This window comes from Eptatretus burgeri, chromosome 10 (genome assembly GCF_056783735.1).
Source record: "Eptatretus burgeri isolate ZD-2024b chromosome 10, Ebu_testis_v1, whole genome shotgun sequence".
NCBI classification, from domain to species: domain Eukaryota; kingdom Metazoa; phylum Chordata; class Myxini; order Myxiniformes; family Myxinidae; genus Eptatretus; species Eptatretus burgeri.
In genome coordinates, this window is record NC_140970.1 from 32,368,118 (window position 1) to 32,395,656 (window position 27,539).

The 27,539-nt window shown below is 44.1% G+C and overlaps 2 protein-coding genes across 6 annotated transcripts in view; one reads left to right on the forward strand and one right to left on the reverse strand.

The window, feature by feature from the left end:
- Positions 1-9,571, forward strand: part of TBCK (TBC1 domain containing kinase) — a 34,694-nt gene extending 25,123 nt beyond the window's left edge. For all 4 annotated transcript variants that reach the window (XM_085897783.1, XM_085897784.1, XM_085897785.1 and 1 more), the window contains exons 20-26: positions 1,441-1,526; positions 1,984-2,020; positions 7,036-7,197; positions 7,544-7,719; positions 7,822-7,997; positions 8,445-8,601; positions 8,996-9,571. In XM_085897783.1, coding sequence (XP_085753909.1) covers positions 1,441-1,526; positions 1,984-2,020; positions 7,036-7,197; positions 7,544-7,719; positions 7,822-7,997; positions 8,445-8,601; positions 8,996-9,106 — 905 coding nt within the window. In that variant the 3' untranslated portion in view covers positions 9,107-9,571. The remainder of the gene's footprint in view (positions 1-1,440; positions 1,527-1,983; positions 2,021-7,035; positions 7,198-7,543; positions 7,720-7,821; positions 7,998-8,444; positions 8,602-8,995) is intronic.
- A 5,504-nt stretch (positions 9,572-15,075) lies between these two features.
- Positions 15,076-27,539, reverse strand: part of LOC147018256 (protocadherin Fat 1-like) — a 92,336-nt gene continuing 79,872 nt past the window's right edge. The window contains exons 23-27 of one of the 2 annotated variants that reach the window (XM_085897780.1): positions 27,159-27,315; positions 26,795-26,905; positions 20,204-20,736; positions 19,290-19,418; positions 15,076-15,940 (exon numbers count right to left, since the gene is read on the reverse strand). In XM_085897780.1, the coding sequence (XP_085753906.1) occupies positions 15,507-15,940; positions 19,290-19,418; positions 20,204-20,736; positions 26,795-26,905; positions 27,159-27,315 (1,364 nt within the window). In that variant the 3' untranslated portion in view covers positions 15,076-15,506. The remainder of the gene's footprint in view (positions 15,941-19,289; positions 19,419-20,203; positions 20,737-26,794; positions 26,906-27,158; positions 27,316-27,539) is intronic. The other variant, XM_085897781.1, reaches the window with a different exon arrangement.

Below are 27,539 nucleotides of genomic sequence, written 5' to 3' on the forward strand. Positions count from 1 at the left end.
AGCAAATAAATGATTCAACAAACCCTTAACCCAAACTACCGAATACGTGCCCACAATGCCAACGACGAACGGAGATCCTTAAATAACTAAACCTTATCTGGGCCCACAGCCACACCAAAAGAGATAATCGGTGAAGTCATGAGACAAGAAGAGAGTTCCTGGCATACCCGGACGAGTCGGGTTGGATTCCACAGAAGGATAGGATGGGAGGACTCTTCCACGAAATTGATTCATCAAAGTGGCAATGACCGTCAAAAGGGTTGTTCATTGTCATGAGATTCAGTACAACAAATGGTCCTTCCAACGGGACTCGACTGCAGTTGACCAGAAAATGAGAACAACCAAAAGCCCAACCCCCGTGCAGAACGAGTCGGGGTTGCACCGAACATTCCAGCACCAGATCATCCTATGTGCTGACGGGGTCAAGAGAGAAGAGAGAAGCGGGCGTGGCCTTGTTTTCAGCAGTGCATATGGCTCTGGTCATCAGGGAGCAAGGAATGAAGCTTCTTCCGTAAAGGCTTCTGAGAACTCCCTGGAATTCCCCATTGCTCCGTGCTTGTATTCCTTGAGAAAACCATGACATTGTTGGTGCCTCTATCCCCTGGCCTCTCTCTGGTGCCACAGGCGGTTGGGATGGTGTGGGGGGTGTGGGCTTTTTCCTGCCCAGATGGTGTCTGAAGGCCTAGCAAAACACTAAAAAACACAGACAGCTTTTAGAAGGTGAGAACATTAAAAATGGGGGTCAAAAGTGTTAGAAATTTTAGATACTGACATTAAGAAGGGGAGAAGTCATCCAACTATTACATAAGCAATATCCACGGGGACCATGCTCTGTGCAGAGCGTTGGTGCTGCCGAAGCAGTCTCCTCGGCAATTGGGCACAATCCTGGACGGGTCACCACTCCGACACAGGATACCAGCAAGCTCGCACTCATTTTGTCGACCTCAGAAGGATGACGGGCAGAGTCAACCCCACCTGGTATTAATTAAACAGAAAGTAGGATTTGAACTCGGGATCCTAGGATCCCAAGCCCAGCACCCTCACCATTAAGCCAACACCAACATACAAGCGATACAATTCTCATATCACAATTAATTATGTCACACTTGCGCTGTTACATTTCCTAAGGATATAACTGAATGATACTTCGCAGAGTTAACCCTGAGGACCATTTCCACAACAATGTATTTATTTTCTAATTGTGTTGAGGTGCTTTGGCATAACTAATTTCCAATACAATAACAAGTGTGTGGAGTGTGTTCCTTGTATTGAGACTCCTGTTCTGTATTTTTGGCAGATCAATCGTTTACAAATTGTTGTTGATTTCAGTTTCAGCTGTTCAACCTTAATGTGACTGATTGCTTCCTACACATCTTCATGTTCTCCCTTTTCATGATGTACTTTCTGTTATTAAGATTCGCTGTTGTTGTTATTGTCCAGAGTATCTGATGGTGTTCTCGCAGCTGATCGCCTTTCACGACCCCGAGCTCAGCAACCATCTGAATCACATAAAGTTCATCCCCGATGTGAGTCTGCGCATGTAGCTTGTTGCTTTACATTGATCTCGAGACTCGTGGTGGAATCTGTATATAGATCGCATGCTGGACGAGGACATTGGGAGACGTCGATGTACTTTTCACATCGATTATAATGACACAAACGACGGACACGTCAACAGGCCGTTTGCGCGATTTGGATCTGCGATCGCAGCATCAGGAGTTAAGTGCTCAGATGGGAACACCCAGCAGGCCTTTTTGTTGTTGCACAAAGGTGGTTGTTTAGTTTTGCGGGATGTGCAAAGATGTGCAAACATATTGTACGAGATGTGCAAACAACAGGCAAATGGGAAAACGTTCATTTTGTGGTTTCCTGGAGGTGGATCAGGATCAGTGGGAATGAAATTGTTTTTCTTATTTGTTTTCATTCCAGAGATAACGTCGTTTCCGGGCAACATTGTGATTATTACGTTGTTTTGTCTTTCAGCTTTACGCCATTCCATGGTTTTTGACCATGTTTACACGTAAGTTTGGTTGCATTTAAATTCTGATCGCTATTAATGCTTTAGCCAAAAACTTTTTCGGTGAATTTTACAATAATCTTTCTCGTGACATCCTTAAGTCCTTTAACCTTATTAATACTTGTTTTGAAATGAAATGAGGTTGTTTTTTTTTTCCACTTATTATCCTCTTTATCCTCATCCTCAACATTGATGTATCAGACTTTTTACAGAGCGTCTGTACTGCCGGAGCCCTGTTGGGTGGTTTGCCATTGCCCTCCCAGCGGTATCCAGGGCAGGAATTTGTAATTTGGTCCAATGGTGAAAACTCTCCTACTCTTTGTAAAAGACACCGTGGGAACTGTAACTCTCCCAGTGCTTGCACACCGGCCCTACCTCCATTGGGACGGCCGACACATTGATACCTGTGGTGTTTGCTCTCTCTCTAAAGTACTTTGTACTCATTTTGCTGATTTGATAAATGCATAACAGCTTTCAGTCGCCATTTAAAGATTGTCGAGTCATTTTGACATCGTACTTCTCTGATGACGTCGCAGAATTTGGTAATCTGATCAGCCTGGTGAAACCTGTGCTGTGGACTTTGGCTCAGGTTAGTTATGTTGATGAAAGGCAAAACGTTTTTTGGTGTGTGTGTGTGTGTGTGTGTGTGTGTGTGTGTGTGTGTGTGTGTGTGTGTGTGTGTGTGTGTGTGTGTGTGTGAGTGAGTGAGTGAGTGAGTGAGTGAGTGAGTGAGTGAGTGAGTGAGTCAGACAGACAGACATCAGCTTCCTGATTTTATATATATATATATATATATATATATATATATATATATATATATATATATATATATATATATATATATATATATATATATGGCGAAACCAAACTCTCACTTCAGTTTCTTTTTTAGAATTACAAATCAATATCAATAGTAATAAATTTCACACCAAATTATTAATGATAAATGAGCTGCTTTTCCATTCCACATTGTACGAATGCCTTTGTTGGACAGGAATGTTCCTAAGAAGTTATCATATGGTGCAGTTGCAGGTGAAATAGTTCGGACTGTGACAGCAACCACACACAGCACTGAACTTATCAAAAGATTAAAACAACTAGTCAGTCGTACGCTAACACAGGGAGCTGCAATTAGCAGATTGAAACAACTTTTCTTTGACATCATAAAAGACACCAAATATAACTAGAAAGCATCTGCAAATGCAAAGCCTGTCCGCATCCGCTTTGAATTCAGACTTCTTCTTCTTCTTTCGTGTGCGAAACATGACAAACGGCTAAAATAAATAAATAAATAAAATTTTTACGATTTTAGGCAACCTTTATTTTTTGACCTCAAAAGCAATAGACTTCAGTGACCCAATATGCAAATTATTAAAATGTCAGTTCAATTGGAGGAAAATTGATGATTTTATGATGCTGACCTTTGACGTTTTGACCAAATTATTAATTTGTCTTCACCATATTCGCAAAATAAAGCTTTGATGACAAAAGTTCAAATGCTAAAAAAAGTTACGGCGCGCGCGCACACACACACACACACACACACACACACACACACACACACACACACACACACACACACACACACACACACACACACACACACACACACACACACACACACACACACACACACACACACACACACACACTTGCATCACTGCGTGGGGGGACAGGCTAATTAGTAAAATACAATATGAATACTAAAAATATTATTAATGTGATATTTATACAAATACATTATTTGAAAAAAAAAATATATATATATATATATAACATTTTCAGTGGTTGCTATGAGATGGGGCAGCATGAGGAAAATCCATTATAAATAATGTTTGAATATTTGAATAAGTTTGATTTCGTGGTAAGTGTGGTGGACATGCTATATTTCAGATTAGATGTGTATAATTTAATGTATTATCATGTGATGGAATGTGTGATGAGATAAATAAATATGTGATAATACTGTTACGGATCCGAGGTCTGGGATGATCATGAGGGAGCTCTTTGGACCTTTACCTGACCTCCATTTCTGAGGTCGCCTACCGGTCACAGATAACTCTGCCGTCTGCAGGTTGCTAGGCAACTGTGGCCGCCGATTAAAACCACCAGGCCCAACAGGGTTTTCGTTCCTTGGTTACACGTTGCCTTACCATTAGCATGGCAACCCTAATTAGGGGTCACACCCTCCTGCCTAGTTATTATGTTCAGCTGAGCGAAATATGGATGGCTATTGGCTAATCACGGAGCCAATCAGTGGGGCAAAACTTCCCATATAGCTTTGGCGAAGCATGGTGAATCAGAGCACAATGAGACAAAACCTCCCAGCAGATGGGGGCGAGTGGAGTATCGAACGTCAAGAGCTCCTGGCAGTCGAGATGATTGGAGAATCCAAGCACCCAGCAGACCGATGTGCCTGGTAGATTGAGACACACGTGATGGATCAGATTATTGGTTCACGAGAGCGCTTCCCGATCTGTGTGGAAAGTTCTCCAAATCTCCATGGAAAAGGTGCCTGGAATTCCTTGAGCATGAAGAGTTCGAGCCTTTTTCCATCAACTTGATTCACTCATTTTCACATCAACTCTCTACGTAGGTCAAACCGATCTGCTCTTTGTACAACCCACCGAAACGGGGTGTGGTTGCAGCTCCTGTCACTGCTCATCTTCCAGACCATCACACCTTCTCATTGGCCTCTGTTGACCATATCCGCGGAGGGACGGTTCCACGACCAAGCCACACCCTCCCCTGGCGAGCAACTGTTGTTTTCTCTGGATGACTACAAGATGACCAGCTGCAGCGTTAATGATCCTGCAGCTCTAGTGGTAACCTTTATCGTGTCTTTATGGGAGTTTTGCAGGCAAGAAAAGAACGAAGACGACCACTGCAGCGCTAATGATTTTTAGCTCGCCTGTTCGAAGGACAGAGAGCTATAGCGATACCCCCGGCGTGAGCGTGAACTGGTTAAAGTTTTTGGTGCAAGTTATTTTTTTCCTTTCTAATGTTTTTATCTACCACACTTTTTTCTATGCCCGATATATATATATATATATATATATATATATATATATATATATATATATATATATATATATGTATATATATATATATGTATATATATATATATATTATATATGTATATATATATGTATATATATCGGGGCGTATTATGTGATTCCGTCCGCCCGTCCGTCCGCACTCTAACTCCCAAAGTTTTCAACTTTCACGTTTCATATTTGGTACATAGGTACAGACTGTGGAGACGGTGTTTTGCAACATGCGTTCGTCATCTAAAGTGGTTGCCATGGCAACCAGGATGCTGTTTTCCATCCGTTCCTGTCCACACTAACTCCCAAAGTTTTCAACTTTCACGTTTCATATTTGGTACATAGGCACAGACTGTGGAGACGGTGTGTCACGACATACGTTCGTCATCTAAAGTGGTTGCCATGGCAACCAGGATGCTGTTTTCCATGTAGTAGCACAATTCTGTATATACCTTCTTGTTCAGGCGTATATTGTGCTCACTTGCGCTCTTGTTACTGATTACAATATACAAATACATATATTGCTTTAAAATTATTTGGATCAGACTTCACTGCAATGCTTTATAAAAAATATTAATTATTAGATGAGTCTTTTAAAAATGATAAATGTATAAACAGGCGGGCATTGGGTGGCTTTGACACCAACTCTGGTTGTTTTACATGGGAGGTTTACAGGCCAGGAAAAGAAAGGTCTCTTCAATTCCACGGTGTGCAATCACCCGATTTAAGAATCTTTTGTATGAGTTGATAGGCAATTCTTGTCCATTGTATTGAACTAAAGGGATAATTGTGATGTTCGTGGTCAGGGGATGATTTTGTATGTGGAATGCAAAAAAGGAGGGGGTGCTTGTTGAAGGGCAAAGAGGAAAGGGTCGTGAGGAGTTGTGGGGACTGAAATGCAACAAGCAGTATCGTGAGGAGATATGGTGTTTAAAAGACAAACGGTGATGCTTGGGTATCTGCATTTAAAGAAGGGTCAAAAGATGGATTGTTAGAAAGAGGAATTGAAGAGAAACTAGAAGCACCCGCAGGACGGGCGCATGCCCGGACGGACGGACACACGCAGAGACAGGCATGCTGAGACAGAGCTCCTTTTATATGTTAGATTGAACATGCTAACTCACAACGCATCGCCCTCCCAAAATCCCTCCATACAAAAGGTAGGCATTCTATCAAATTTACAAATGAAAGGAATATCTGTTTTGGGAGAATCCGATGTGTCTGAATGCACAGGGGTCTTTTATATAACGGCAACAATATGTTCAATCCTCGAGCGAGTAAAGTCTGATTAGTGATGTTGAATTAATGGGTCAACTGATTGCCTGGAGGAAACTGAGTTTGTGGATCTACTGATGTGGATCCGTGACAGAGGTTGTGGCCTGAAACGATCTAAACCTCGAGGAAGAACGGTGCCCAGCCGATGGTCCGTGCAGTCAAAAAACCATTCAACTGCTTCCAGGTTGAGGTTCTCACCTTTAGATTAAGGAACTATCTTTTGAGGTTTACAATTTAAACAAAGTTGAATGTAGAATGTTGTGAAATTTACATTATTTACAGCAATCTTTTAAATTATATTATATTTCAGGAATAGCCGTGTGTGTGTGTGTGTGTTGTATATAATGTTCTGCTTAACACGGTTTTTATTTTTATTTTTTAAAATAAATCCGTGAGGTTGTTGAGATGGCCGATGCGGTGCAGTCTGTGTTTGCATGAATCGTTGTGATACTTCAAGCATCATTTTCTCATCATCCCAGTTGGTTGAACAGCTAGTTAATTTGGCTTTTGCAGCTGGTTGTGATTTTGCTTTAATAACTAATTGGCATTAATTCACTTTTATGAGTTTGATTAGAACTTTTCCGGTCGTATTTATTTATTCATTTATATTTTCTATTCCTTCCTTTCCGTGACTACATCGTTAAGCTGCTTTTTGGGTGCAGGCCTATTAACTTTGGGAGATGCTTTGCATCCCAGATGTATTTCCTCTGCACAAGATCTTCCACCTGTGGGATACCCTACTGTTGGGGAACCACTCGTTTCCACTGTGTGTGGGTGTTGCCATCCTCCAGCAGCTCCGGGCACGTCTCCTCGCCAGCGCCTTCAACGACTGCATCCTGCTTTTCTCGGACTTGCCCGGTACGGATTCAACCTGCCATGCGGTCTGTCTCGTACACGTGGTGCGGACCCCCTCTTATGCCTTGCAAAATGATTCGATGCTGAAATAAAATATTTACACAGTAGGACAGTAGTCATGAGCAGGTGGTGGTTGGTTATTGGTGGGATGAGGGAGAGGAGCTGTGATTTGGTATATTTGGGAGATGTTAGAATAACTAGGATGCTTTAGTGCCAGTTTCATGTTCCCATCTGAGCGTATTGCTTGTGATGTTGGGATTGCAGGTTAAAATCCCATCAACCGCGTTGATTTGTCCATTGCCTCTTTCTTCCTGCTTTGGACAATAAAATTGTTGCTTTCTGTTACCAGAGGTCGACATTGAGCGGTGCGTCCGTGACTCCACCAGTCTGTTCTGCTGTACTCCACGCAGCGCTACCTTCCGCCAACATGCCTGCCCTCCCCGGAGCCTGCAAAACAGCGTCCGAAGCCCTTCCTACATCTCTGGGACTTATGCCAACAGTACGGAACCAGAAAGCAATGGACTGGTGAGTGGTTTATGTCTGTTTGGTGGAATCTATGAGAAGCTTTGTTTATTTGTCACAGATGTACATCCATGTTGTAACACTTCATGCACTACTATTCCGCAGGGTCGAGACACAGTGCCAATAAGTGAACTAAAGATGGAGATTTGCCCACGCATCGCCGCCGAGGAACTACTCGAACTGTGCGAGCCGGCACGTTCCAGGTCAGAACCCAGTCAAGGACGTCGCATCCGTGGAGCACGTCCTCGAGCACTCGTTCTGGACGTTCGCTCAGCAGACGAGTATCCTTCCATACCAGCACGGCTCCAGCCTAAAACCTTTTGCACCTCCACATCTTGCTTTGTGATTTTTTAAGAGCAGGATGTCGTGTTCTTTTCTTTCTTGAGCTATTGCTGGCATCCTGGCCAAATTCCAATTTTCTGCTCTACCCTACAGGGGGCACTGCAACAGCGGCACAGCTGTGCCCCCAGCAAATGATGCTACCCACAGCCACGTGCTGCATACAAAAGAAGAAGATAGGTTCTCAAGTGATTTATACGTTTAACCATCTTGCACTTCCTTTCACACAAAACCAATTAAAACAATTGATAAAATATTTCATGAGAGCCATTTTGTGTGTACCCCTTCCGATTTTACAACTCCTCGTCGCCGTTGTCCTTTATCATTCCCGTGAGCATGACATGCTAATTAACCCCTTGCGCACACAGTTGCCACCCTTGACGGAGCAGATTCTCTCGTGGACACTTTTCCGGGAGTATAAACATTCCCGCGGGCACGGCCCTCACGCCAGGTGGGGCGCTATGCCCTGCAGCATCCAACAGCCTGGCCCACCAGCGTGGACGCGTTATTGTACTCGTGGGCAATGCCAGCAGGACGGCCGCCACCGTACGTACACACGTATCTCTTCCGTCTGCTTGTCCGAATTTGTGTCGAGATGTACGTGAAATGAGATGTGCCTACATTTCCAATAAGATATTTATTTCCAGCTTTGACAACTGCCGTCAACTTATCACATCATCAAAATGGCAGATTTTGGCCCCCTTCACACGTCCTTGCATATGTAATATGTGGATGGTGTTTGTGGATTATTTTTATGCCCTCTGAATGCATCATGGAGTAAGAATAACATTCCTAGCAGTTTCCCTTTGTTGGATTATAAACCACCATGATATCATCATCATGATCATATAATTGCTCAAATACTGAGTTGTGAACCTTGATTGTAATGTTTCGACTTTAAAATACTCTGTTGTTCAACAGCTGTTTCGTTTGTTCCCAGTTTGCTGCTCATCTACAGCAACTGCACTACCCTAAGGTTTGCATTCTTGATGGTGGCATCAGCAAGATAAAGGAAGCTGGATTACTCACCGTACCCTCGCCTCAAATCTGAGAGCAGGTTTGAGCCAGGCCCAGTACTTGTACATTCCGTCAGCGCATCACGTTTCCATGATCTCCGATTCACTGCCAAGATGGGTGCACACCTGCTCAGGTGTCATTGAAAAGATGATTAAATGATTACCTGTGCTGTAACGTTTAACCTCGTCCTTTATTTGATGTTTTTTTGCACTGAAGGTGATACTTGTATCATTTTCTTAATTCCATGCAGTTAGCTCTTCCAACCTTTGTCGGAGTTGACACACCATTCATTTCTGTCAGACACGTGCAGAGTCGATCAGGAGGGTGAAATGGCTGAAGTGTTTGAAGGTTAAGATTTCGAAAGGGTATTTGCAGTTGATTGTGATGTCATATTCCATTGGTAATTTTGTCCTGATCTGGATATCGTAACCCGAATGTTAAACAGTCACATTGTGTACAAGATGTAATGAAATTAAAACTAAGTCGATTTGATTCCAGACATCTTGTGTATGGAATTCCTTGCTTACCTTTAACTGCAACTTTGCCATCAGGCACCCACCACCATGTTTGTATATCACATGCAAACATGGTGTTCACATGATTTGGCAGTCTGGGAGAGGCCAAAATGTTCATTCCCACCTTTTGTTGCCTTTCAAAATTCCCACCTTTTGTTGCCTTCTAGCCTGGAATTCAAATGTATTGTTACGGCTGTGGAAATTCGCAATACACCATAAAGGGTCCTTAAATCAGTTATGACGATAAGTAATTGTGTAGTTAGATTTCCCCACCGTTGTTTAGAGGGAATTTCCGTGTTCACAGGGCTGTGATCCTTTGAGTTTGCCGTTTTTCTTTCGCTATCGTTATTTTGGACCGTCCGAAAATGTCGAACGAAGGCCCCGTGGAAGACCTGCAGCAACGTGTGAGTTTTCCCGCCGTTTTGCGCCGCCAACGCTGGCACGAGAAGCGGCGAAGAGCTCGCTTGCGATTGGTGGACACGGGGCGTGAGGCGGTCGGGAGGGGGAACGCCCCTTTTCGAGGAGCTTCTCGAAAGAGCTCGAAAGGAGGTGGAGCCGAAAAGGGGGTGGAGTGAAGGGGCGGAGCCCCGCGCTATATAAGGCGGACCGCACGCGGGGCTCACTCTTCTTCTTCGTGCTGGATTACTCTGCTTCCTCTTCGTCGACGCTCTTCTTCTGGTGGTCGAGGACTAACTCGGACTCGCTGTCGTCGTTCGCGCTTACTCGTCTCTTGGTGGTCGAGGTCGAACTCGGGTTCTCTCTCTGGATCGTCGAGGTCGTCTTCTCCCTCTGGGCGCCAAGTCGTGAGGGTTGCGAGCGGTGGTCCAGGGTCGAGGCACGCACGAGAGGAGAGTGCTCGCCGACCGTCGCACCTCGAGGGTGCAGGTAACATGCTACGGTCTCGCGGGACCCGTTCGGTCTCCCAGGTCCCGTGTGTCAAAGACCCAAGTGGTCCAGCCTGACCCCCTTGTCTGTGAGGGGGGTCTTTTCTTGTGTTTCTTTGGGGTTTTTGAATGAATGTTGTCGTTGCGCCATCCTGTCAAGTAAAACTGCTTTAGTGACTGTACATTTATTCATTATATTCAGTCGTAGTGCTTTCCCTTGCTTTTGTTTGCCTGCTTTTGTTTCTATTTGCCTGTATACATGCTTGCCTGCTTACGTGTTGTATAATCAATGTCCTTGTGTGAAATGTATCCCGTTCGTCGTCTCTTTCCCGTTTGAAAGTGCCATCTTGAATCGTGGAATAAATTGGTCGTGGGTTTAGACACCCAGTAAGTAATGTGAACCGTCGAGGTCGGCGATAACTCCGCTCTGTTATCCCCTTCGCACGGAACGACCGCTTAAGCGGTTCTTGTCCGGAGCCGACCTGCGGCATGGTACAACTCCTCGGTATGCTACCTGCGCGGGTACTTGGCTATATCGACATTCGGCGATTCACCCTATTTCGCGCGGGTAGAATGCGGACTGGGTTGTGGTGAGGTTAAACCCCCATCCGTGACTGGCTCCTGGTGGTAGTTCCAGGAGGGTCACGACTGAATTGTCCGTCCGGTGGGCGACGCGGTTGCTATTAGTGGGAAGCGGCCGATCGCACGCCGGCGGGGGCGAATTCGTAACACTGGTGTCCGGGAATGAGATTCGAATCCACCTCTGTCTCCAATTAAATTCATGGGAATCGGTTCAGGGGTGAGTGGAGCGACCCCCGATTCCCACCAAACACAAGCGATTCAAATTTATTTCTTTCACGAAATAAGATGGAGTTTCAAGGCGAGCGGGTGCCGGGGTAGAAATGTATATGTGTTTGAATGTAGAATCCATGGCCCGGGATGGTTCTTTTTATAACTCCACCGCTAATTACAATCCGTGGGGGAGCTCACCCTCATATTCTCAGCACGAACTTTGCCGGCAAACGGAGTCGCAAGATGGCGGCGCAGCCGCACTTCAGCGCGGCACGAGGCGTGAGCAGGCCACTATTAATGGCGCAACAAACGGCACGACACGAGGCGAGCGCTCCCAACAACTGTTTCAAGCCACGTGGGCATGACAGGCATTGCAGGAGGCCGGCGCATGCATTGGCATGCTTGAGACACAAATGTGGAATGGAGGAATGGTGATGACTGTATGGCGCAATTGCATTTGTTTGCCTTTAAGTTGGACGAGGCATGGCGGCGCGTAGACAGGGTTCATGAGGATTACGTGCGAACGAAGTCACAACAAATGGCCGATGTGCAGGAACGAGCGGAGAGTGAACTGAAGAAAAGAAAGGAGGAGCAGATTGGTAACTCCCAGGATAGGAACAGCTTGGAGGAAGAATGGAAAACCGAGCTCGAAAAGAAACAAAAGGAGCACGATTTGGAAGTAAAACGACTAATGGAAAAAATATTGGAGGGGGCAAGGCGGTTCAAAGAACTAAAGGGGAGAGTGAGGGAAATACAGTTGGAAGAAAAAAAATGTGAACATGATGGGGAGTTGGAACAATTGAAGGAGGAGATAAGAACAGGCAATCAGGAAAGAGAAAGCTTAAAAGAGAACAGAAAAATCAGAAACAATTGAAAGAAGAAGCAAGGTTGGAGTATGCAGAGATGAGCAAGAAAAGGGATGAAATGAGTGAGGAGGAACAGAGACAGAGAGATGAAAAATGGAAAAAAAAAACTTTTGAGTTACTGGAATACCAAAGCAAAGAGAGGGAATTGCAAAACGAGCTGAGGACGTTGAAAGAGGAAAGAACGGAAACGGAGAATGAAACGTTGAGGAACCACACTGTGCAGATCGAACAGGTGGAAGCCAAGGCCAGACTAAAGAATGAGATACAAGGAAGTAATGAAAGAAGAACAAATGAGACAGGAGAAGGAAACCATGAGATTGCAGAATGAGGAACAAGAAAGACGGTGGAATAAAGAACACAAAAAACGAGGAATGAGAGAGGAGAAAGAAATCAGGAAATTGAAGGAAATAACGAGATTGCAGAATGAGGAACAAGAGAGACAGTGGAATAGAAAACAAAAAGAGTATGAATTTGAAACTGAACGACAAAAGGAAAAGAATAGGTTGGAGAACGAGGAGAAAGTGAAGGAGGAAGGAATGAAGCAGGAAGGAGAAATCAGTCAATTGAAGGAGACTAGATTGGAGAGGGAAGAATGAGAGGAACAGTGGAATAGAAAACAAGAAGAACATGAATTTGAGGTTAACCAATTGAAGGAAACTATGAGATTGGAGAATGAGGGACAGGGGGTGAAAGAAATTAAAAAAGAAAGACAAGAACAATTAAAAAAGAAAGCGAGGTTGAAGTACGCAGAGATAATGAAAGAGCAACGAACGAACAGGAAAAAGAACTAAGCCAATTGAAAGAAACGATGAGATTGGAGGCTGAAAAGCATCAGGAACAGTGGGAAAGAAAACAAAAACTATTCGAGTTTGAAATTAACCAGCTCGAGGGGAGAGCAAAATTTGAGTCCACGAAGATCGAAAAACTCCGGAAAGAGAACGAACAGCTCAAAAAGCTCCGAGAGGAAGAACGACTCAAATGGGAAGGAAAATGGAACCAGGAAGAAACAGAAATTAGGAAGAAGGAGAGAAAATGTATAGAGACGCGGGAGATAGAAAAAATAGAGAGACTGCACGATAAAGATGGGGTTAAGGATGAGCACACACATTAATGTAGTGGAGGACCATGAGGGGGACCCGGTGCGAGCAGCTGGATGGCCTCTTTCGGGAACGGAGGGAGACGCTATTCTCCCTTGAAGCTGATCTCGACCAGGTGGGTCCGGTCGAGCATTGCGAGGGAGAGGGGATGAGTGAGGTGGATGGGTGCACAGAGAGCTTGGGGGTATGGAGGCACCGGGACCCCAAGAGGTGACCCGATTCCCCAGTGTGGTCCCGGTGTGTGTATACGAGTGTGGTAAAATGCGTGCTGAAAAGCACGCATAGCGGGGGTGAAAAGCGTTGTGTGGATGAAACCCCGTATGTGGATGAGACCCCGAGTGGGAGTGACACCCCGTGTGTGAGTGGTGTGGTTGCGAGTGTGCCAACGTGCGTGCCTTCCAGCACGCTGTGTGTGGAAGAAACCACGTGCGTGAGTAGTGTGGCACGCTTGAGCGAACAGCCGTGTGTGAGTGAGCGGCCGAGTGTGAGAGGAACAGCGTGTGTGAGGTCGCTGTATGTAAGGGAGATGATGGTGGGCATGCGGGAGCACGCAGCCGCGTCTCCCGGTGTGAATGCCATGGAGTGGTGTATGAGCGTCGTAACACGCAGGTGTGCGTGGGTCGAATGGAGACGACGACGGCGACAGAGAGACAAAGGCCGGGTAGCGGCTGTAGCTGCATTGGGGGCTGCGTCGGGTTTGCATGGCAGCGCGTGCGGGGTCCGTGCTGTGGTATGCACGAGGCTGCCACGTGCGCGCCTGCGGGAGTGAGACCCGGTCCGGGAACGCCAGTGGTGGATGTTGCCGATCCGCGGAAGGACAAGGGTTCGGCTGGATAACGGATTCGGACCGGATGGGTTCTCCACGCGAGCGTGTGTGTGAGGCTCCGACGGGCAGAGCACATGTGTTCGTGTGGGGAACCCCTCGAAACGCGAGGCTTGTTTTTTGATGCGCAGGGTGACGTCATGGCTGCACGTGTGGTTGGAATCAGGCAGGAGGGGTATCCCTGCCGGATGGTACCGTCCAAGAGGGACGAGATGCGCGAACAGCTGCCATGACGTCACTGGGTTGTGGTGAGGTTAAACCCCCACCCGTGACTGGCTCCTGGCGGTAGTTCCAGGAGGGTCACGACTGAATTGTCCATCTGGTGGGTGACGCGGTTGCTATTCGTGGGAAGCGGCTGATCGCACGCCGCCGGGTGCGAATTCGTAACAGTATTCAGACTTTTTATAGTTTTATTTATTTTTTCCCTCATCCAACCAAGATATTCTAGTTTTGTATTTTAATCAATTTTCTGAAATTTGTAGAATTTGTTTTTCACTTGGAAGTTGTGGGCTACGATGTGGAAAAGTCTGATTTAATGTAATTTAATTCCAGGCTACAAGGCAACAAAAGGTGAAAATGTTGAAAGGGGGTGTGGACTTTTTATAGGCACTGTACCTATTTTGTGGAGTGGGGGGGGGGATGCCTGATTGATTTCTAAAAAATTTTTTTTTTTTTTTTAAGAGTGTGAACAAACTTTGGTATATCACGGGTGAAGAAGGTTGCGGTCAAGTTTCAGAGAAGTTGCAAGTGTTTGGACAGATGGACGACGCGCCATCCCATAAGCTCCCCGGAACCATGTTCCACGTGAGCTAAAAATTGAGGAAAAGCAGAGATCTCTCCCCTCCTTCACTGGGCATTACCATAGGCCACTATCCAGAAGGGGATGGAGAGAATATGATTAGAAGGGACCTATCCTCACCTGAACAGAATGATTGACGCATGCAAAGCCAAAATGACATATTTGCGTATCGAGACTTGAACATTGAAAACCACTCAAAAGGTGTTTTTTCGTGCCATCACTAAGGGTTTGTGTGCCAAAGAAAAATACTTTATTTGCAAATTAACCTTTTGGCTTGAAGATGTCCATATTTGAAGATCATTTATGCTTCTACAACCTGTTCTACTTGCTATTTTATAACACAGCATTAATTTTAATATTCACATCTATGAACAGGCCTGTGTGCTGCTCAACTCAAAATCTACAATGCAGCTTTAAAAGCGAACGATTCACAAATGAACCAGTGGTGGACATTTTCAAGTGGATCATGACTACTGTTGTGGCTCAGATAGCGGGATGTTTAAAATGACACTCCATTTTCTAGAGAAAACGAACTATAAATACACCAATTGGTCACGGAATCGAGAATTCAAGTACAAAAAAAACAATGGAGGAAATATCTGAGAGCTCGAAGTTGGAGACCAGGTTATCGGAGGAGGGGGAGGGGTTTGGAGGAGTTTCACACTACAGTGTGTGTCTTGTGGTCCATTGGCTCGGCCATGCCACTGACATCCTCAGCGATTCTTAAGGAGCCTGGTGGTGTCATTCCACTCTTGGAGTATGTCGACACATCGGAACACGAGCCGGGTACGACAGCGAGGTTAGCCAGCGTAGGACTGCAGGACCGATACAGTGCAGGGGAAGTTGAAAATGCAATGGGATCGGGTTCTTGCACATCGAGATTGCAAGACTTGGTTAATGAAGCTGGGCCGATGATATTGGGGTCAGGGGGCAGCGGGAAGTCGCCGTCCACGTCATAGCCCCCTGGGTAGTAATCCAAGTCAAATGTTGCATCGGTGAAGATCCTGGGTGGTGCTGGCACGAAGTGCATCTCCTCCTCAATATCGTGAAGCTTCTCGATCGGGAGCCAATCCGACGTGTCCCAGTGGTAACCTAACCGAACACACACACAGCCATTGCAAGGTAAGATGAAGAGACAATGAAAGTTCCAGGATCAGGTGCACCAAATGTATCCATAAGTAGTTAAGTATTACCTGCCATGCTGAAGATGCTTCAACATGTAAATTAAATTCACTAAAATTGTGGCAGAAAATGATATATTTTTTTTTTTTTAAAGATGAGGTTCTCTGTTTCTGTGGATTCTTTTCCACACCAGTACACTACATATTGGTAGTGCCTTCAGAAGAAAAAAAATTAACACCGATCTACACAAAATATCTCCAATGACAAAGTGAAAACATGTTTTTAGAAATTTTTACAAATTCATTAAAATTTAATGCTCAAAAATCTTGTGTAAGTATTGAAACCCCCTGAGTCAATATTTTGAAGAAGCGCCTTTGGCGCTTCGAGTCTTTTGGTTATGTCTATCAGCTTTGCACATCTGGATTTGGGGATTTTCTCCCATTCTTCCTTGCAGATTTTCTCAAGCTTTGTCACATTGGATGGGGATTGTCGGTGAACAGCAATCATCAAGTCTTTCCACAGATTCTCAAAGGGATTCAAGTCTTGGCTTTGGCTGGGCCACTCAAAGACTTTCACGTTCTTGTTCTGAAGCCATCGCAGTGTTGCTTTGGTTGTATGATTGGGGTTATTGTCCTGTTGCTTGGGTCATTTTCTTTTGCACTCTAAGTGGGTTCTCCTCAAGGATTTCACTGTATTTCGCTCCATTCATTGTTCCCTTTATCCTTGCAAGTCCCTGCCACTGAAAAACCTCCGCATAGCATGATGCTGCCACCACCATGCTTCAATGTGGGGATGGTGTTTGGGCGAATGAGCTATGCTCTGTTTCCACCAGACGTAGCACTTTGCAGTCAGGCCAAGTAGTTCAATTTTCGTCTCATCAGACCATAGAATCTATTGCCTCATGCTGTAGGAGTCTTTCACATGTCCTTTTGCAAACTCCAGGTGTGCTGTCATGTGCCTTTTTCTCAGGAGTGTCCATCTTGCTACTCTCCCATAAAACCATGATTTGGGAAGTGCTGCAGAGATTGTTGTCCTTCAGGCAGGTTCTCCAATTTCAGCCAAGGAACTCTGTAGTTCTGTCAGAGTGGTCATTGGGTTCTTGGTCACTTCCCTGACCAAGGTCATTCTTGCCCAGTTCAGTTTGATCGGACCGCCAACTCTAGGAAGAGTCTGGGTCATTCCATATTCTTTTCATTTCCTAATGATGGAGCTCACTGTGCTCTTGTGAACTTTCAACACTCCAGAAATTATTTTATACTCTTCCCCAGATCTACGCCTCCTCACAATTCTATATCGGGGTCCTATGGACAGTTCCTTGAACTTCTTGGTGGAGTTTCTGCTCTGACATGCAATGTCAACTGTGGGACCTTATAGAGAAATGTGTTTCCTGATAAATAATGTCCAATCAATTTAATTGGCCACAGGTGGACTCCAATCAAGTTATAGAGACATCTCAAGGACGATCAAAGGAAATCGGATGCACCTGAGCTCAATTTGGAGTGTCGTAGCAAAGGAGTTGAGTACTTATCAATGCAGGACATTTCAGATTTAAATTTTTAATTGATTTGTAAAAATTCTAAAAACATGTTTTCATTCTGTCATTATGGGGTATTTTGTGTAGATCGGTGACAAAAATCTCAATTAAATACATTTTAAAATTCAACCTGTAACAACAAAATATGACGCAAAGTCAAGGGGTGTGAATACTTTCTGAAGGCACTGTACATGTTGAGCACACCTCAAAGCGAGGTGTTGCATTGTGGAGCATGACCTCATTTGGGGACATTAAGCCGCCTGTCCGGTTCTGCACCAATGTGCACACGAAAGAACATATTGTATTTCCGATGGTGCACCATCTCTCGGACACTGTACTGTGGGATTTGGATAATTCCTCCAATACTTCACTTTCACTTCTCCAATAAATCACAAATGTGATGAATTTAATTATACTTAAAAATGTGCTTCTGTGCAACAGTCAGGAAATGCACCGCTGAGGTTTGGAAGCAAAATGAAGAAAAGTTTTACCTTCAGGAGGGTTGTGTTGATCTGGTCCACACAAATGAAAGCGTGCAAACAAAGAGGAAGCAACTTGCCACTTTAAGAAGAACGGGATATCAAAAGTTGATGTAAAATTACAATGTGTAAGACGACACATGGAACGCTCATGTGCAAGTGAAGAACTAATTCCCAGGCCACAACCAAACCGCTAAACCTTCACGACGACACAGCAAGACAATGTAAGATAGCGGATGCATCGCGACATAGACGAGCAAGTGCAAAACTGTGGTGAAGAATAATAATATTTACTTTCAATGAAAACGCAACTCCAAGCAGGACAACAACAAATAAGACATGGAGGAGCCGCAGGAAACTGTTGAGCCCTCTCGATTTGTCGCGTTTTGACATCTTGAGGCCGATTTAACCAAAATAATAATTTGGAAGCAGATCAGACCATTCCGGTTTGGTTTCACTTTGCCCGCTAATTGTGACCGTTTATTATCTGCACACCCACGTGTAAAGGTAGCCATAACATTTCGGGTTTACACAAAGCCTTTTCATCTCAGTCTGGGTGTTTGGCTAACTCGGAGAAACAAGTGTGATTTTACCCTTTTAACCTTCTCATGGACAACAAAGAAATCAACTGAAAGTGTTGTTTTTTTTTAAATTTTTTTTACAATCAAACGCCAGTGATTGTAATCTTCGGGTTAAGCAAGCACATGATTATTACGCTGGCGTAGGCTATGGAAAAACTTATTGCCAAAATGGACTCCAGGTCTAAGCGAAGATCCGTTTCATTGCCTTCCGAGCCTTACATCCCAACTTGGGGCTGCACTGCTCTTGGCTTGGGACGGCTTTTTTCTTCTTTTTAATTTATTTTATTTTTTAATTGTCTCCATTAAAAAATCTCAGCAAACTTGGTCTGTAGTGCACTCGTCTCGAAGCCATCCGCTTCTGGGTTTGATAATCGCAGGACAATCTGATCCCATACAGTGCCAGGCATGGAGTACTGCAACGTAGAGCAAGCCATCCTTCAGATGTGGATGTTGTGCCGTTTGCGTCATAGGGATGCAAATTAGAAAAAAAAAAAATTAACTTTCGCAGCAGATAATCACATGGACTGATACCGTGGTCATGCAGATCTGGCAGGGAAAAGGAAGTTGAAACTTGGTTTTGTGTTCATGATGATGGTCCAAGTGACCCCCTCTTCTCATCTTAGCTTGCCTGCACGGTATTATGTCACCGAACAGACCATGCTTACGAGTCTCCAAAATATATCAGAATATCAAGCCTTAAAGGTGCAATGACTGTCATGAAATACCATTTTCATCACAATTGTCCGAGTTGAAGGAGTGCTGAGAGGATAGGGTGCCGTGAGGTGTCGGTGAGAAGCAGGCCGCACCAGATCCTGAGTGCTTTTCCAGGACACAGTCTGAATCTGCAAGCTTGGCTGTTGAAGCGGATAGCGGCATGGCCATCTATCAGTATCTCTCATCATTCAGTACAATATGCTGGTTAGACAGTGCAATATTATACCAATAACCACAGTGATATATGTACAGGCTGAGTAAAACTCCCCACTGCGCTTATTTGAATGTTCCTCTCAACAATTCCAATTTACTTTAGTCTCCCAATTTCATAGAACTCTGTAATGAGGTTTTCATGATGAGTGAAAGGAAAAGATTAGTCCTGTTGTGTGGGTTAATGATGCAGCAAAGTACACGTCGGAACATGCTCTCAATGTACAGGCAGAAGATCAATCCCTTGAAGGAGCATCTGCTATGCCAAGGTAGAGGGTGGGGGAAGGGAGGTAATGGAGAAGAGGAAGAGAAAGGTGAGGACAAGAGGAATAAAGAAAGGTTGGAGAATGTCATGTGAGTACAGAGAGAATGGAAAAGAGGTTGGAAGGAGTTAGGAGTTGGAGGATGGAAAAGATGGGGTGTGTGTGTGTGTGTGTGTGTGTGTGTGTGTGTGTGTGTGTGTGTGTGTGTGTGTGTGTGTGTGTGTGTGTGTGTGTGTGTGTGTGTGGCATTAAGGAGGAGGGCCATTTGGATGTCGGAAATAAACACATGACCCAAAATTTGGATTGCTCAGTTTAAGTAGTTTCCTGAATCCAACAAAATAAGGTACAAGGTCAGAAACCAGACACAAAAAGTTTTGGCTCCATTAGCATCACTTTGGGCATGTACATCTGTGGAGTGAGTGGAAAAGGTGGTATCAGGTGGTGGTACTCACTCTCACAGTCAAATTCCCACATGCTCTTCCCAATGGAGTCGCAGTCGGAGTTGGAAGGCGGCGGTGGTGGGAGGTTTGGTGCGACGCTGCAGACCGCCACCGCCCGGCGTCCACGCGTTGAGTCTGTGCCGAATGTGGAGAACTCGGGGAAATCGTACGAGTTTTGTTCGAGATTGTTCCGCGAGTCACTCGGAATGCTCGGCGTGTAAGAGGCCGGTCGAACGGGCACAGGTGGGATCGGTGGCAAATCCTGCTTCTCTGGCTGGCATGCATGGCGGCAGCGGTGGATGCGGTAACTCACGAATATGAAAACCACCATGAGCAGAAACAGCAGGAAGAGCAGCCCCACAAGTGCCGCGAGCCCCACAGGGTCCGACGCCCACCACTCGCGCGTACTATCGTGTCCAGGATATTCGCACACGGGCCCAGAAAAGCCTTCAGAGCAGTTGCAGCTGAATGAGCCATAAGCATTTTGACAATGAGCACCGTGACGGCAGGGGCTTTCTTCGCATTCATCAACATCCATCTCACACCTGCGAGCAGCACCACACACCACACGTGTCAATCAAGTACAACAAGAGGATCTCAAATCTTTGAATACAGTGAGTAGGTTTTTTATCAGCAACAATACGACTCAAGATCAGGTGAGAAACCTAATTGTTCCTCCAGATCTCAGATTTAAACGAGAACGGCACTCTTCGACGTCGGAGCGTCGACCGATATGCCTCCGCTCACATTGTTACATCATAATACATACTTGTACCAAGTTTGATTTAAATCCCTCGAGCTGTTCTCAAACATCACATTTTCACCTGACTTGACCTCTGACCTTTGACCTCTTGCTGCCAAAATCTAATCAGTTCATGTATGCATCATTAGACATACTTGTACCAAGTTTGACTTCGATCCCTTCAGCCGTTCTTAAGTTATCGCTGTCACGAAAACTTGTCATGGACGGACAGACGGACAACCTAAAAACATAAAACCTCCAGCAAATTCGTCGGTGGAGACATTAAAAAAACAAAAACAATAGGTCAAATCATAAACACGAGAGGCCAAATCAAACAATGGGCCTAATCAACAAATGGATTTAATGCTAAACATGATGATGGCTCAAATTAACTAATGGGCATAATCACATAAGTGACGGCCCTAATCCTAAAAACAATGGGCCAAATCAAGCAATGGGCCTAATCCTAAAAACGATGGCCCTAATCCTAAAAACAATGGCCCTAATCCTAAAAACGATGGGCCAAATCAAGCAATGGCCCTAATCCTAAAAACAATGGGCCTAATCCTAAAAACGATGGGCCAAATCAAGCAATGGCCCTAATCCTAAAAACGATGGACCTAATCCTAAAAACGATGGGCCAAATCAAACCAATAGGCCTAATCCTAAAAGCGATGAGCCAGTCAACCAAAGGGTGTGCTCTTAAAAGTGATGAGCCTCATTAACTAATGGGCATAATCCTATAAGCAATGGGCATAATCCTATAAGCAATGGGCATAACCCTATAAGCAATGGGCCTAATCCTATAATCAATGGGCATAATCCTATAAGCAATGGGCATAATCCTATAAGCAATGGGCCTAATCCTATAAGCAATGGCCCTAATCCTAAAAACAATGGCCCTAATCCTATAATCAATGGGCATAATCCTATAAGCAATGGGCATAATCCTATAAGCAATGGGCCTAATCCTATAAGCAATGGCCCTAATCCTAAAAACAATGGGCCAAATCAAGCAATGGGCCTAATCCTAAAAACGATGGCCCTAATCCTAAAAACGATGGGCCAAATCAAGCAATGGGCCTAATCCTAAAAACGATGGACCTAATCCTAAAAACGTATGGGCCAAATCAAAACAATGGGCCTAATCTTAAAAGTGATGAGCCGCATCAACTAATGGGCATAATCCTATAAGCAATGGGCATAATCCTATAATCAATGGGCATAATCCTATAAGCAATGGGCATAATCCTATAAGGAATGGGCATAATCCTATAATCAATGGGCATAATCCTATAATCAATGGGCATAATCCTATAAGCAATGGGCATAATCCTATAAGCAATGGGCATAACCCTATAAGCAATGGGCCTAATCTTATAAGCAATGGGTATAAAACAATTTGGGTAGATTTTCCAAAGAGAACTTTTGGGGAAACACAGCCGTTCTTTGTGGGTTTTCCATGACATAAAATCTCCTTGGAATGAACATTCGGTTCAACAAGCTGCTGTATTGTGCTTTCGGCGATGTCACTTCCACCACTGTGAGACGGGCTACGTGGGTGATTCATCAGGAAAGGTGTGTGGGATTGGAAAAAAAAAACTCATTGAAAACTTGTCTGAATGTGCAGCTTCCAATGTATGGGGAAGGGGAACGGTTTGAACTTGGCAAACAAACGATCAGCGGATGCGAAAACTTTCAGCGAATCATAAAACTACTGGTGAGAGAAACCGGTATTTCCAAAAGGAAACTGTGCTTTTCATTTCATGTAGATTGCACATTTATATGACCAATGATGATTAGTAAATCCTTAAGTTACACCTTTACCTATTCAGGTGTGCCTGGCAAAACCTATTCAGAGAACGAGTGGAAAATGTTCACCCTGTCAAAGGTCAACAGAAAATTGTGGAGCAGCGGAGAATACAGGTCAGATGTGTTGTTGGCACTTGCTGGAGATTCGAAAATTCTTCACCATGACTTTGTGATTCACCAATTGTTACACATCGCTTTGATTCCCTAATTCTTCCACATCACTTTGATTCCCTAATTCTTCCACATCGCTTTGATTCCCTAATTCTTCCACATCGCTTTGATTCCCTAATTCTTCCACATCACTTTGATTCCCTAATTCTTCCACATCACTTTGATTCCCTAATTCTTCCACATCACTTTGATTCCCTAATTCTTCCACATCACTCTGATTCCCTAATTCTTCCACATCACTTTGATTCCCTAATTCTTCCACATCACTTTGATTCCCTAATTCTTCCACATCGCTTTGATTCGCCAATTCTTCCACATCGCTTTGATTCCCTAATTCTTCCACATCGCTTTGATTCCCTAATTCTTCCACATCGCTTTGATTCCCTAATTCTTCCACATTGCTCTGATTCCCTAATTCTTCCACATCGCTCTGATTCCCTAATTCTTCCACATCACTTTGATTCCCTAATTCTTCCACATCGCTTTGATTCCCTAATTCTTCCACATCGCTTTGATTCCCTAATTCTTCCACATCGCTTTGATTCCCTAATTCTTCCACATCGCTTTGATTCCCTAATTCTTCCACATCGCTTTGATTCCCTAATTCTTCCACATCGCTTTGATTCCCTAATTCTTCCACATCGCTTTGATTCCCTAATTCTTCCACATCGCTTTGATTCCCTAATTCTTCCACATCGCTTTGATTCCCTAATTCTTCCACATCGCTTTGATTCCCTAATTCTTCCGCATCTCTCTGATTCCCTAATTCTTCCGCATCACTCTGATTCCCTAATTCTTCCGCATCGCTTTGATTCCCTAATTCTTCCACATCACTTTGATTCGCCAATTCTTCCGCATCACTCTGATTCCCTAATTCTTCCGCATCACTCTGATTCCCTAATTCTTCCGCATCACTCTGATTCCCTAATTCTTCCGCATCACTCTGATTCCCTAATTCTTCCACATCGCTTTGATTCCCTAATTCTTCCACATCACTTTGATTCCCTAATTCTTCCACATCGCTTTGATTCCCTAATTCTTCCACATCACTTTGATTCCCTAATTCTTCCACATCACTCTGATGCCCTAATTCTTCCACATCGCTTTGATGCCCTAATTCTTCCACATCACTTTGATTCCCTAATTCTTCCACATCACTTTGATTCGCCAATTCTTCCGCATCACTCTGATTCCCTAATTCTTCCGCATCACTCTGATTCCCTAATTCTTCCGCATCACTCTGATTCCCTAATTCTTCCGCATCACTCTGATTCCCTAATTCTTCCACATCGCTTTGATTCCCTAATTCTTCCACATTACTTTGATTCCCTAATTCTTCCACATCGCTTTGATTCCCTAATTCTTCCGCATCTCTCTGATTCCCTAATTCTTCCGCATCACTCTGATTCCCTAATTCTTCCGCATCGCTTTGATTCCCAAATTCTTCCACATCGCTTTGATTCCCTAATTCTTCCACATCACTTTGATTCCCTAATTCTTCCACATCGCTTTGATGCCCTAATTCTTCCACATCGCTTTGATTCCCTAATTCTTCCACATCGCTTTGATTCCCTAATTCTTCCACATCGCTTTGATTCCCTAATTCTTCCGCATCGCTTTGATTCCCGAATTCTTCCACATCGCTTTGATTCCCTAATTCTTCCACATCACTTTGATTCGCCAATTCTTCCACATCACTTTGATTCCCTAATTCTTCCACATCGCTTTGATTCCCTAATTCTTCCACATCACTTTGATTCGCCAATTCTTCCGCATCACTCTGATTCCCTAATTCTTCCGCATCACTCTGATTCCCTAATTCTTCCGCATCACTCTGATTCCCTAATTCTTCCGCATCACTCTGATTCCCTAATTCTTCCACATCGCTTTGATTCCCTAATTCTTCCACATCACTTTGATTCCCTAATTCTTCCACATCGCTTTGATTCCCTAATTCTTCCGCATCTCTCTGATTCCCTAATTCTTCCGCATCACTCTGATTCCCTAATTCTTCCGCATCGCTTTGATTCCCTAATTCTTCCACATCGCTTTGATTCCCTAATTCTTCCACATCACTTTGATTCCCTAATTCTTCCACATCGCTTTGATGCCCTAATTCTTCCACATCGCTTTGATTCCCTAATTCTTCCACATCGCTTTGATTCCCTAATTCTTCCACATTGCTTTGATTCCCTAATTCTTCCACATCGCTTTGATTCGCCAATTTTTCCACATCACTTTGATTCCCTAATTCTTCCACATCGCTTTGATGCCCTAATTCTTCCACATCGCTTTGATGCCCTAATTCTTCCACATCGCTTTGATTCCCTAATTCTTCCACATCACTTTGATTCCCTAATTCTTCCACATCGCTTTGATTCCCTAATTCTTCCGCATCTCTCTGATTCCCTAATTCTTCCGCATCACTCTGATTCCCTAATTCTTCCGCATCGCTTTGATTCCCTAATTCTTCCACATCGCTTTGATTCCCTAATTCTTCCACATCACTTTGATTCCCTAATTCTTCCACATCGCTTTGATTCCCTAATTCTTCCACATCGCTTTGATTCCCTAATTCTTCCACATCGCTTTGATTCCCTAATTCTTCCACATCGCTTTGATTCCCTAATTCTTCCACATCGCTTTGATTCCCTAATTCTTCCACATCACTTTGATTCCCTAATTCTTCCACATCGCTTTGATGCCCTAATTCTTCCACATCGCTTTGATTCCCTAATTCTTCCACATCGCTTTGATTCCCTAATTCTTCCACATCGCTTTGATTCGCCAATTTTTCCACATCACTTTCATTCCCTAATTCTTCCACATCGCTTTGATGCCCTAATTCTTCCACATCGCTTTGATGCCCTAATTCTTCCACATCGCTTTGATTCGCCAATTTTTCCACATCGCTTTGATTCCCTAATTCTTCCACATCGCTTTGATTCCCTAATTCTTCCACATCACTTTGATTCGCCAATTCTTCCACATCACTTTGATTCCCTAATTCTTCCACATCACTTTGATTCCCTAATTCTTCCACATCACTCTGATTCCCTAATTCTTCCACATCACTTTGATTCGCCAATTCTTCCGCATCACTCTGATTCCCTAATTCTTCCGCATCACTCTGATTCCCTAATTCTTCCGCATCACTCTGATTCCCTAATTCTTCCGCATCACTCTGATTCCCTAATTCTTCCGCATCACTCTGATTCCCTAATTCTTCCGCATCACTCTGATTCCCTAATTCTTCCGCATCACTCTGATTCCCTAATTCTTCCACATCGCTTTGATTCCCTAATTCTTCCACATCACTTTGATTCCCTAATTCTTCCACATCGCTTTGATTCCCTAATTCTTCCACATCGCTTTGATTCCCTAATTCTTCCACATCGCTTTGATTCCCTAATTCTTCCACATCGCTTTGATTCCCTAATTCTTCCACATCGCTTTGATTCCCTAATTCTTCCACATCGCTTTGATTCCCTAATTCTTCCACATCACTTTGATTCCCTAATTCTTCCACATCGCTTTGATTCACCAATTCTTCCGCATCGCTTTGATATCTCAATTCTTCCGCATCAATTTATGATTTGCCAGTTCTTCCACTTGACCTTGTGATTCATTCATTCTTCTATATAACCTCACTTTGAGATTTGTCCTGCTTTCATCTGAAAACTCACCTGGTGGCAGAGCATGCTCTATTCTGTGCAAAACACAATTGTTCGACGATCTTCAAGCAATCTCGGATGTCGGACGATCAACTTATAAATTGTCTAAAATTAGTCAGGCCGATGTGTAGCAATGTGTGCCCGGCTTTGGTCAGGCAGTACTTGTGAGAATAAAAGCGAAAAAGAGTGACGTGGCAGACACACCTGTTTCCCATGTACCCGGTCGGGCATTGGCAAATTGCATTGTCCAGCATGTCCACACACTTTCCATTGTTCCCGCAAGGATTTTCTCTGCAGAATGGGCCAATCTGACACCTGGCCAGAAGGAAGACAAGTTGGTAACTCCAAGAATGGCAAATGTTTTATAGCTTCAAAAAGGAACATGTTAAAACAAAAGTAAAATTATGGTAATTCGTGATGGGACATATCAGAATTGTGCACATGTGAATGTGTGGGTAGGGGTGTGAGTGCAGAGAAGGTTAGGAGATAGAGGGGAGTTAAAGGTGAGCAAAGAATGGCTTGGAGAGTAAGCAACTAGACCATGGTGGTGTTGTAGGCGGGATCAAACCTCTTTCCAGTGTAATCACCATGGCACAAGCAGGTGAAAGAAGCCCCACGCTGCACACATCTTCCTCCAAACAGGCAAGGCCTGCTAGCACATGGGTTACTGGAAATCTCACACAGTGCTCCCACGAAATGTTTTGGGCAAACACAGTGAAAGCCACCTGCACAGAAACAACAATCATTTTAACCAACAAAGTGCAGAATCAATGAATTACAATTATCAACCGATCCATGTAAAATCTTTAAATGTTTGAAAGCCAAAACAAACATGAAACTCACAAACCAAATGTTCAGAGCATTTAACCCAAACCACACAGAGAACCAGAAGGGCCCTCGGTAGAGCGCATAACCTCGGCCAGGCTGAACAGTTTACATTTTGTATCTC